Source organism: Pantherophis guttatus, chromosome 3, assembly GCF_059756535.1.
Source record: "Pantherophis guttatus breed Tessera chromosome 3, ASM5975653v1, whole genome shotgun sequence".
Lineage (NCBI taxonomy): Eukaryota > Metazoa > Chordata > Lepidosauria > Squamata > Colubridae > Pantherophis > Pantherophis guttatus.
The window spans coordinates 145990017-146002338 of NC_142065.1; the positions used below are offsets into that span (position 1 = coordinate 145990017).

Genomic DNA, 12322 nt, shown 5'->3' on the forward strand with positions numbered 1-12322 from the left:
ATGGGGCAAAACTCACTTAATAAATGTTTCATTTAGCAACCTAAATTTTAGGCTCAACTGTGGTTGTAACTCAAGGACTATATGTGAAATTGTTACCCCATGACCACTCTTTCAGTCTGGTCATTCCCCAGATCCTCCATTGGACTTATTTTCATCAGACCTCAGTGACTTGGCTGTGAAACGCAGTAGAGTGATATATAGAAAACAGGTTGGAGGTTCACTGATTGACAGATTATGTGCCATCAAATCATTTTTGATTGCTAGCAACTACATAGATATTCTTCCTGACAATCTATCCCAATCACCAACTATTATTTCTCTTTGTCTTCTTAAAGGGGAAATGGTGCATTTCCCATCCTAACTTTTAATCTATAATTTTTCCTCACCTTGTATATATATATATATCCCAACTAGACTGCGTTGTTTCTCTGTGTCATATAATATATATGGGTATATACATAATTTTGTATTTATTTATTTTGTCATGTTTATGTAGTGTATATTGGAGGTGGTGACCGTTTGAGAGCTATATGCAATGAAATTTCATTTTAATGTATGCTGACTAGTATACATTCAAAGTGACAATAAAGTTATTAGTCTATTCTATTTTCTATTCTATTCTAGTATTTATTCTTCTATTATAAAATGCTAAGACCTCTTCTAACTTCCAGTGGTACATAATATATTCTTTGTGTCCTACTACTCTTTATTACTGTTATCAATTGCACTTGTACCTTTCCTAACTTTCCTTTTGGAGATTTGTAAACTATTCTAGTGCTTCATTTCTTGGATGGAAATCTTCATACTTTTGAAGTGTGGACATTAATTGCTTCAGTTTGTTGCCTTTGTTGTTGTTTTTTCTTAAGGATTAGGTTTTGTAAGTGTGAGCAACTGCAAATATACGCCAGGATGTACTTCAGGGAAAAAACCACAAACATGCCACAAGCATTGCTGGTCATTGATTCATCTTCTTGGATCATCACTAGTATAAAATCTTATTTTTCCTCTTGTTTACTTTTGTCTCTTCTGTTAGCCAAGTATAAGCAATTAATTTAGAACATTTCATCAGGACTGCAAGTATCTTACCAAGCTCTACGAATAGACTCCAGGTAAATGTCCCTATTTGCTTGTTTTGTAAGGGTTTTTCCCGTATTGATACCAATCTATCTTGTATTCCTCTTACCATCTTTGTTTATTCAACACAAACCTCAAAATTGTCATACTGGATTCATTTATTTAAACCAGAATGTTTCACACACAGCTAGACTTTTAACTATGAACACTACCACATGTCACATTTGCATCACTCCTGGATTAGCTTTTCATCCATATGAACCCATATTCCATTCTTTTTCTTTGGCAGCTGAGTCGATTCACTTTTGACCCAGTTGCAATGTAAAGAAATTATTTTTAAGTCAGTTTTCTCCTAGAGATGCTTGACCCTGAGGGATTTATTTCTCTATTAAAGGTAACTATTTCTTCCAGGCTTTTAAGTCAAGCTACCTAGCAGGTTCTGTTAGAAAAGATGAATTTTCTTGGTATTCTCCTGTGGTGACAAAAGTTCCTTGTGATGTCACAAAGTGACAGTCATGGTTTTTGAAAAGAATCAGTTAGTGACTTCTTCTGAAGAAAAGTATATACACACAGCTGAAGAGGAGGCAGAGCAATAGTTAGCAGACTCCTCTGAAAAACCTGGGACAGTCTCAATGGATCCAGAAAACAGTCTACATTTTGGTATTAAAACCATTAGAAATAATGACAATAAAAAAGAAAGCTATGGAAGGGCATGAATCATTCCCCTCCCCATTTCTGTAATGATCAACTATAATTGGAATTTGGGACACATGAAGACAAAATTTTCAGGAAAAAGTAAAGAGTATGTTTGAGCTTAGTGCTTTATGCATTTAAGTGGCAGTAAATTTCATGTGACTTGATACTCACACAGTATGCTCAATCAATTAAGATCAATTAAGAAGTGATAGCCACATTTATAAACACACTAGGTTAACGTTGGTTTTTTTGTATCTTAATCTAGTGGAAAATCTAGTCCAGTGGATGAATTATGGTTCGACTTATTGTGTAGATCCAAAAACATGTTAATTCAATCATCAAGTTAAGCATGGAGGCAGCCTTATACAATCCTGACCCCTCTCTTCAGAAATTCTTATGATGCCAAATAAAATTGGGTTAGGGTTAAAAAATTAACAACTGGTTGAACATGATGGGTTCCTAATTCCAATTCTCATCTGCATATTGTTCACAAATGTTTGAAAAGTAGAAATGCAAGTTTTAATCATTTTTAAACCTTCAACTGTCATATGAAAACTGACACACCTTCCTCAGTTATTAGTTGTTGCTTAGGGAGAAAGGACAGTGGCTGAATTTTCTTTTTGTCTGACTTGCACAACTCCTGAAGTATTGAGTAATTCTCATAGATATAACCGTAAGTTAAAACCCGTTTGTGTAATTACTGTTTAAAAGATGAAAAACTGCTGTAAGGGGTGTTGGGTTATGGTAATACTTGTAGACACCATCTTGACAGCCAATATCTGGAAGTGGAAGCTAGTGAACAGAGGGTATATTGCTATATTTTGTCCACACACACATAACATATGTGTATTGTACTTCTGCTTTTCACATGCTCTTGTTCCGACTCTCTAAAGCACTACATAGCCCAATACTTTAAACAAAAAGTGTGCAGAAAAAAAGTCAGAGGTAAAATGAATTTACTTTTCTACTGCTATTGAATGCATATCAGACACCAAACACACAGCAGCAATTGATTTCCTATCAACACCATTTCTGAATGTTTAAATTAATTATCTGCTCTCAGAACTGAGACCTTCTTGTGTTTCAATATGAGTTATTGATTGTTTTTCACAGGAAAGATGTCAGGGCAGAATTATACCTTATGTAGAGAAGATGATGACTACCTCTTTCAAAACCGAATTAAAAGAAAAAATTGTACTTCTGCTTTTCACATACTCCTGTTCTGACTCTCTAAAGCATGTGTTTCTCTGATGATGTGTGGGTTTTAACAGTTTCGAAACATCATATTTGTAAATAATTTGTCTGGAAATAAATCTCCAATTTGATCCCTCAGGACATTAAGTATAAGCAAATAGCAATAGAGGATATCCCAATCTGGGTGACATCTGTATTGCATAAGAAAGAATTTAAATATTTTGCCCTTCCTTGAGTTCTTGTCCCTGAACTTTAATGCCTTGTATGTTGGGCAAAAAGAGTAGCTTACTCCTTCATCACTTGAAAATCGTGACATAAATAATTAGTACATTAATATTGTGAGTATACTAGATGAGCCATAGTTGGAGGTTCCCTAATGCTAAGGAAATGAACATTAGCTATTTTCAGTTCAACATGGCAGTTAATGTAGTGCTATACCAGTTTCTGATTTCTTTCTCCATGGATAAATTTCTTAGTATTCCTTTTGGCAATAATCACTACAATGATGAATTGTACCTTAAAGAGGATGTAAAATATCAAAAGATAAAGTCAACAATGTACTACAATATTTTGGTTGTATAGTAAATGATGGGAACAGGACAATTAAATGCTCACTAAAAGAGAAGTCAATGATTTAATTAGAAGGAAATTTCTAGTGATAGAGATCGTGACCCTGAAAGGCCAACAAGTAGTACTGTATCTGGTAGTATCACAACTGCGCTATTGAAATTCCAGAGTAAATTACAAACGTTGAAGTAACCCTTGAATACCGGGGCTCAGTTTGCCCTAAAAGTGCCCTCACAGAATTGCCTTCAATTAAACTATTGAAAAATTCTACAGATCTGGTAAAAATGCATCAATTATTAAAGGACTTATTTACCATTATTTCTGATCATGTGCAGAAATGCAAGATACACCTAACATTTTGGAGGAGTCATTATTGGAGTCCATTGTAAAGGAGTCACCAATGATAGCAAGTTTTCTTACTACAGGGTCTGGTGGTGATGAAAGCAATATGGTAAGTTTTTCTATCGTGTGCTTAAAAATGAAAAGAAAGTGATGAATATTTTAGGGCTCTTAGAAAATAATGGATTATACATATTACTTGATCCTCAGTTGATTGGTTCTTCCAGATGATTACAGATATAATAAGGGACTGAGATGACTCCCTCACTGACTGGATAACCCCATGACCAGGCACTTATTATTCCAATACTTTGTAGCATGTCCCCATACTGGTTGCAATTTATTTAAGGACATCCTGTTTCCTACAGTGAATGCTGAAATAGCAAAAATCTTGCTTTAGTTTCCAATGTGAGATCTATGCCAATATCTATATACTATACTATATCCTTTGTCTCCCAATATCTAATTCCTAAGATCTGGCTACATTAAATCTATATATTAAATAGGATAAGAAACTTCTAAGACAGTGGATACACTAGAGGTCATTTTTTTTTATTACAGATAGTCCTCAACTTACAATCACAACTAAGCCTCAAATTTCTGTTGTTCAGTGAAACATTTGTTAAGTGAGTTTTGCCCCATTTTATGACCTTTCTTGCCACAGTTGTTAAGTGAATCACTACAGTGGATAGGTTAGTGACAGGGTTTATAAGTGAATCTGGCTTTCCCATTGACTTTCCTTGTCAGAAGATCACAAAAGGTAACCTTGGAATTACAGCAACGGTCATAAGTATGAACTAGTTGCCAAGCATCTGAATTTTGATCACGTGATCATGGGAATGCTGCAACTGTTGTGTGAAAAATGATTATAAGTCACTTTCTTCAGTGCCGTTGTAACTTTGCCACTAATTGAGCTGTTGTAAATTGAGGATTAGCTGTATTATAAATTCTATCAATACAATGATGAGAAAGAAAAACTGACAAGGGGTGGCCTTTTCCAGAGCAGCATACATTAAAATAATACATTTCTAGAATCCTGCAATGCACCTATCTGCAATATCCTTTTTTTCTGGAGTATTAGGACTTATTATTGGTCCCACAGGCATTCTTAGGAAATTAAATTTCTAAACGACTACATAGCCCAATACTTTAAACAAAAAGTGTCCCCAAAAAAAGTCAGAGGTAAAATGAATGTCAGTCCTGGAGCCCATTTTTTTCCTTTGGGTCTTCAGGGCTGCCACGCTTAGTGCTGTGGCAAACTGGGAGGGAGGATTGCGTGGAGTAGCAGAGATATCTAGCCGTAATAACATTCCTTTCTCTGAGAGTCAAGGACATCCAGCCTGCATCTGGAATGGTGTGAATGGGAGGCATCTCCAGTTGGGACAGTGCATTGATTGGACCATGTAATGGACATGTGGGTGCAGGGGGAAGAGACTTGGACTTTCTTTTGGGTGAGGAAAACCTGGAAACTTTTAGATTTGGGATTTTTCCCAGATGTGCCAATATGACATCTCTAATAAAATGGAACTCTGAGGAACTTCTGACCTCGAGACTTTTTTCGTTGTGGGTGTTACTTGGAACCCTGGCAGTGAAGGCCATAGAAAGGAACATCCTAACTAGTTTATATTCCACAAATAAACTTTCTGGCAGCTATTTTGTGAATGGGCAAAGGCAGCTCAGCTTGGGAATGTACTTTTCTACTGGTATTGAATGCCTATCAGACACCAAACACAGCAATAGATTTCCTACCAACACCATTTCTGAATGTTTAAATTAATTATCTGCTCTCAGAATTGAGACCTTCTTGTTTTTCAATATGAGTTATTGATTGTTTTTGATAGGAAAGATGTCAGGGAAGAACTATGCCTTATGTAGAGAAGATGATGACTACCTCTTTGGAAACCGAATTAAAAGAAAAAATGAAGAGACTGATATTTAAAAAAAAATTATTGGCAAAAGAGGTAGGGGTATTTGTTACTTATGATGTTAAGTGATCTAGGTCCATACAAGTAGCCCTCGCCTTAAAATAGTTCATTTAGTGACCATTTAAAGTTATAATGTCACTGAAAAAAGTGACTGATGACCATTTTTCACACTTATAACCATTGCAGCATCCTCAAAGTCACATGACCAAAATTTGGATGCTTGGTAACTGATTCATATTTATGACGGTTGCAGTGTCCCCGGATCATGTGAACACCTTTTTGACCTTCTGACAAGTAAAGTCAATAGGGAAGCCAGATTCACTTAATAACTGGTTTGTTAACAACTACAATGATTCACTTAACAACTGTGGCAAGAAAAGCTATAAAATGGGGCAAAAGTCACCTAACAAATGTCTCACTTAACAACATAAATTTTGGCTCAATTATGATCATAAATCGAGGACTGCCTGTAATCGATACCTTATGTTCACATGTGTCTTCTAACACTTCAGTTGTAGCCTCCATAACTCTTCCAGAACTCACTACCAAATTCTAATTTGTAATGCCACTAAAGTCAAAAATGTATTGCAGTTAAAATGCATGACAGTTAATATTATTTGTAATTATCTTAATTTATATCATTATTCAGATTAAATCAAATTTTGGCTGTACTGAGACCAATTCTATACTGTGGTTTTGCCTGTTTATTAGAAAGCTCCTTCTGTCTTTCAAGCATTATGTCCTTCTCCAGAGAGTTATCTTGGCTTAGTGTGTCCAAAGTAGGATAATTTGAGCCTGGTTATTTGCACCTTGAGTGACAACTCTGATTTATATGATGGTCCGTTTGCTTGTTTACTTTGCTGTTCACAGTATTCCCAGGAATTTTCTCCAACACCAAAGTTCAAAACGTCAATACTTTCTATCTTGCTTCACCAACTTTTGCTTCCATGGAATATCCCAAGGAAAACCAATGGTTGCACTATTCTGATCATTCTCTTATGTATAACATTATTAATTTCTAGTTACAAGAACATAAAAAAGAGATAGCAACTCTAAGAGAGATGATTATTAATATGAAATCATCTGAAGAGCATGATTTTGAGGTGAGTTCATAATGGGTATTTAATGAAAAAACAAAATAGAGGAAAATCAGGGAAGATTGGGATGTGATTTCTGTTTAACAATATGCAAAATTTAACATGATAGATGTGGGAGGGGAGAGATGACTGTTTTTGTAAAAATCAACAAGACACTACAGCCTCTGTTTTCAAAATCAGATCTTTGTTTTTTAATAAGGGGCAAAAAAGTAGGAGCAAACAGCAGAGATGCTGTAGCAAAGCAAATCTACTTTGTGGAAGTTTGTCCAATCTTCTGAGAGGATTCAACTAGCCATGATGATATAAAATATTGAATATTGAAAAACAAGGTTTTTGTTAGTGAATAAGGTGTTCTGTGTTAACTTGACCCCTTTATCTGAGTTCAGAGGATATGGTAAACCAACTATAAAGGTGGTTTAGAATATTATCAAATACAGTAATTGGATTGAAGAAAGTAGTGAAAAAAGCATTTAGGAATTGTGCAAATTGATAGAAGAGACAGTATGCTGGGAAAATAAAGAGAGAAAGTTGAAGAACTTGCCCTTCTATTATAATTGATAATTTTAAAAAATCAATGTTCTCAAGTTAATACATTATTATTCATTACATTTATATGCCACCTGATTTTCTACAACTATATTTTCATGTTTTGAACTTTTCCAAAAATATATAATAATTTAAAAATGGTCTTTTTGTACACACAAAAGATTAATCTGAGTACCTGTTTTTATTTATTAACATAATTCAGCACTGTTTAGCAGAAGTTATAATATTAGCTATAATGAACCATAAACTTGTTGATGGTAAAGATTATTTTTTTATCTTTCTGCTTCAGGTACACAAGGAAATAACTAAGTTCATGCATTCTCTAAACAGTAATGTGATTTGTCTAGTTTTGGCTTATGCATTATGTAAAGCTGGACAGTTTGGTTTATAAACTATGGGCTATAGCTAGCATGGGTTATATGTGAACTCAGTCATTGGGGATTACTTGGCAAACTTTAGTTAAAATAAGCCATGATTTAGCACAAATGTATGAACTCAGTTATTGTTTCCTTCAACAGCTGTGTAATACAGTCTGTTTCTATTTTACATTAAATGAATGAAATTGGGTAAAATCATCTTACTCAAAATTGGATAAAGACATGTTACTCAAGATTGCTTAGTTTCCATAGTACATCTAAGAATGAATATGAGGGATTCCCATTATTTCAGAATATTTATTTACTTATGTATTTAAATGATTTGTATAGTATGGTTGCCCCACTTGCAAAATATAACTCTGGGTGACTACGTTATGGTTAAAAGCAAAAAAGGTAAACAATAAACATACAAGAACCATAATACAGTACGAAAACAGGGCCCCAAAGGACCCAAAATATATTAACAATCCTAAAGCAATTTTCCAGTTGGGGTCATCTTTGATCCTAACCAAGGGAACAAACAAACAAACAAAAACCAAGTATTTAAAGACAGCAGGGACACGCCATCCAAAGTGAAGAGTGAAGGTACATTTTTTTTTTATTGAAAAGTTTTACAAAAAAGAAAAAAAAAATCAAATATTTCCCCTTTCCCCCCTCCCTCCCTTCCCCCCTCCCCCCCCCGGACTTCCCAGAACAAAATACAGGGTAAAACAATTAACAATCATATGCTAAATTAAGCTAAGCTAACTACAGATTCCTATCCCACCCCCTCGACACTTTAACTCGCCTTTTACTTAACTAAATATACATACTCTTAACTTTTCTATTCATTCATAAGATATTTGATACTTTTTAGTTCAATATTTGTTTTGAATATAATCAGTCCATCTTCTCCATTCCGATATATATCTTTCTTGTGAATGATCTTTCAAATATGCTGAAATTTTCGCCATTTCTGCCAAATTTGCCACTTTTAATGTCCATTCTTCAATAGTAGGCAATTCTTCCTTCTTCCAGTATTGCGCCACCAAAAGTCTAGCTGCAGTTATTAAATTTAAAATCAATTTAGTCTCTATAACAGTACAATCTGTGATTATACCCAATAAAAACAATTGTGGAGTAAACTGTATCTTCTTTTTAAGAATATTTTGGATAATCCACCATATTTTAATCCAAAATGCTTTAACTGTTTTACAAGTCCACCATATGTGATAATAAGTAGCATCATCACAATCACATCTCCAACACTTAGATTGCAAATTCAGATACATACAAGCCAACTTTTTAGGATCTAAATGCCATCTGTAAAACATTACAGATGTTATAAAATATAAAAATTTTCTCTTAAATTTTATGCTTGCGTAAATTTTACATTTCTAACCCATATTTTTTCCCAAGTTTCCATCACAGGCATAACCTAGATGATCTCTCATTTAACCAACACCATCTAACTTTAGAAGTGTGGAAGGGCTTAAATATCCAGAGTAAGCCACATGCAAACATTTGTTATTTTGATCATTTTCCCAAAATATCAGGATGATAGATAAAGGGGAAAACATGGAGGAATGAGTTTGTTACTATACATGCATCTCTCTCAACAGAAGGGGAAAACCTTTTACAGATAAGTTACAAACAGAGAAAAAGGCAAATAAACAATTTGTATAAGAAATTTAACACGTTCTGTGCAGTGTCTTCACTTTGCTGTCATCATTTGTACAAACTCTTCATAGTTTACTTGACCATCACCATCAATATCTGCTTCTCTAATCATCTCATCAACTTCTTCATCTGTTAGCTTTTCTCCGAGATTTGTCATCACATGACGAAGTTCTGCAGCACTAATATAACCGTTACCATCCTTATCAAATACACAGAATGCTTCTCTAATTTCTTCCTCACGGTCTGTATCCTTCATTTTTCTTGCCATCATTGTCAAAAATTCTGGGAAGTCAATTGTGCCATTACGATCAGCATCTACTTCATTGATCATGTCCTGTAATTCTGCTTCTGTGGGATTCTGACCAAGTGACCTCATCACTGTCCCCAATTCTTTTGTTATTGTGCCATCTCCATCTTTGTCGAATAGTGAAAAGGCTTCCTTGAATTCTGCGATCTGCTCTTCTGTCAGTTGATCAGCCATTTTGGCTTTTGCCCGGCCTGGCAGCGATTACTGCAGGCTAAGGATCACGACTGGTGCCGCCTTGTTCGGCACAGAAGACAGGAGTGGCGTGCCGTCTGCTGCCTCTTCAGCTCCAAATACCCAAACGCCTCCGCGATTCACCTCACACATGTGAAGGTACATTTCTTAGGTCCCATTAGATGGCGCTATTTCCTAGAGGCGCCTAAAGTATATTCTGTTTGTCAGATCTTGTGGGATGGGAGACATAGAAACTATAGCTCATGGCCTTGTACCATGAAGGGCTTAATAGATAATAATCAGTGACTGGAATTGCACCCGTAAGTCTATAGAAAGGCAGTGCATCTCGCAAAGTAATGGTATGGTACTACTCGCACCTCTGCATTCTGAAGACAAGTTCCATCTTGTCTTAAAAAGTAATCCCCATACGGTGTGATGCAAATACTGTGTGGAAGTGAGTGACGATAAGCAGAAACGCTCCCATCTAGGAATAACAAGATGAGGCTGTGTAAAAGGGTCTTTTGACTTCAGTTGCCACCAGTTCTTCAAACAAATGGATTAAGACTCCTAATTGTACACCAGATCCATCTGAGAGAGTGCTACTCTATTGAGAAGTCAAGTAGCCAGTCTGTCTTGCTTGAACTATCTTTTCCCATTAAGACCTAGATTGCCAACCAGTCATTGGAAAAGAACTCTGACAGCATCACATGATTGTTTTGGTGTAGAAATATAAAGGTTACATATATTGATGATACTTAGTCCCGTGCTGATGGGCCCTAATTTAGTAGCTTCCTATAGAAGTTAAATAATAGCAAAGAGAGTAGAAACCTGAGGAAACCACCCAAGTAGGAGTCTAAAGCTAAATCTCTCTCCCCTCCCCCCCAAAACACAACACAAATTAGCCACAGGAAAAGGAAGAGAACCACTTCAGCACCATGCCCTACACTCCCAATTCTAGAAACTAATCCAGAAAAACACCATAATTAATGGTACCAAAGCTGCTAAAGAGATTAAGGAAGGCCTGGATGGATGCATCACCTGCTCTGATGCAGGTCATCTATCAGTAAAAAGAAACATTGGACAAAACAAAAATTGTACAGAATTGTTGGATGTGGAGATGGTTTCTTGAGGAAGAAAGACTGTACCATCTTTTTAAGATCCAGCAAAATGACTCCTTCCTTCAATGATACATTCATTACCCCCTGGATCCAATTACATGTCAAAGGCATTAACATGTAATTAAACAGTCAAGGGAGACATTAATTTAACAGAAAGGTGGCCATAATTACAACCCGAGGACTCTGACCACTTTCTTGGAACTGAGAAGCTCAAACTCTTCCCAGGTAATGACAGTTGGATTCATGCTCAGTTCAGACCAGATCTAACATCAGTTACAGAGCGGGTCTTCTACTCTGGCTGAAGTGGAAGTCCCACTCTTCACAGTTCTTTCAGCTGTAACAAAACTGCTGTGTCAATAGGTTGTCCAAAGGGGATTCCAAGACATTCCAAATCTTCCTCAGGATTTTGCAACTTCTGCATATCCACATTGATATGCTTATCCAACCACTAAGACATATCCTGACCACATGCTTGAGTGCCATTACAAAAAATAAAAGCCCTCTAGTCATTCCATCCACTGACATTATGGGTTTTAAAAGTCACATCCTTTTCTTTCTTTCTTCTGTAAAAGTTTAAAACTACAATTGGTTTATTTCTTTCCATATTACTTTTTCTTGTTTATTTAGAGTGACAGTTGGCCTTAACATCATAAAAATTCTCTTCTTTAATTCTTTACTTTCCATTCTTGTAAACTCTGTAGAATTGTTCAACAGGACACTTATACTATTGTTATTAGTGATTTAGGATTGCTGGTAGATGAATATGGTTAACAGTGACTTAATTCTCCGCCATGACCTCCACCCCTATGTTCTGCTCAGTCCTTTTCTGATAAAATAAGTAGGATATACAATGATTTCAAATTCACTTCATGCTAAGTAAGAGGGTTTTTTTTAAGAATATAAATATTTTCTAGAATGTAATCTGAGAAAAGTGTAGAAAATAATTAAGTATTTAGATATTAAATCTAAGATATTTAGATAGTAAGATATTAAGTAATTGCTGTTGTTTTTCATAGACAAAGAAGAGATCAGTAGGATCAGATGAGTAAATATTACAAGAAATATCACCCTTTACAAACTTAGTTATTCCGTTTTTTTCTCTTATTTTTGCTTGAATTGAGAACTGCGCTGAGAAGCAAATTGACTGAGAAGACTATGAACCGCTATGCTATGCTATGCTAAGTGGGTTCTGAGAACATTGCTAAACTGCACTCCTACCTCCTTTTGAATAAAATTCCTTTTAAACTATAAA

The 12322-nt window shown here is 35.4% G+C and overlaps 2 protein-coding genes across 5 annotated transcripts; one reads left to right on the forward strand and one right to left on the reverse strand.

Moving 5' to 3' along the window:
* Positions 1–1612: 1612 nt before the first annotated feature.
* On the forward strand, positions 1613–12322 carry CAGE1 (cancer antigen 1). Of its 4 annotated transcripts, none has more exons than XM_087890302.1 (6): positions 1629–1734; positions 2417–2443; positions 3867–3982; positions 5712–5831; positions 6818–6898; positions 12087–12322. In XM_087890302.1, the coding sequence occupies exons 1-6, from the start codon at positions 1707–1709 to the stop codon at positions 12117–12119; spliced, it is 405 nt and encodes a 134-aa protein (XP_087746428.1). In that variant the 5' UTR covers positions 1629–1706; the 3' UTR covers positions 12120–12322. The 4 variants fall into 4 exon arrangements, with proteins under 4 accessions (XP_087746431.1, XP_087746428.1, XP_087746430.1 ...); XM_087890304.1 differs by having other exon boundaries at positions 12192–12322; XM_087890305.1 differs by lacking the exon at positions 2417–2443 and having other exon boundaries at positions 1613–1734.
* Positions 9416–10124, reverse strand: LOC117672463 (calmodulin-alpha). Its single transcript, XM_034429104.3, has one exon. The coding sequence runs from the start codon at positions 9953–9955 to the stop codon at positions 9509–9511; it is 447 nt and encodes a 148-aa protein (XP_034284995.2). The 5' UTR covers positions 9956–10124; the 3' UTR covers positions 9416–9508.

What these genes read in the sequence shown, in the direction of transcription:
- CAGE1 (XM_087890302.1), top strand. Translation starts at nt 1,707, where the DNA reads ATGGATCCAGAAAACAGTCTACATTTTG. An exon ending in AGAAAACAGTCTACATTTTG is followed by an intron (nt 1,735 to 2,416) that starts GTATTAAAACCA and finishes CAACTCCTGAAG; the next exon opens with TATTGAGTAATTCTCATAGA. An exon ending in AAAAATTATTGGCAAAAGAG is followed by an intron (nt 5,832 to 6,817) that starts GTAGGGGTATTT and finishes ATTAATTTCTAG; the next exon opens with TTACAAGAACATAAAAAAGA.
- LOC117672463 (XM_034429104.3), bottom strand. Translation starts at nt 9,955, where the DNA reads ATGGCTGATCAACTGACAGAAGAGCAGATCGCAGAATTCAAGGAAGCC.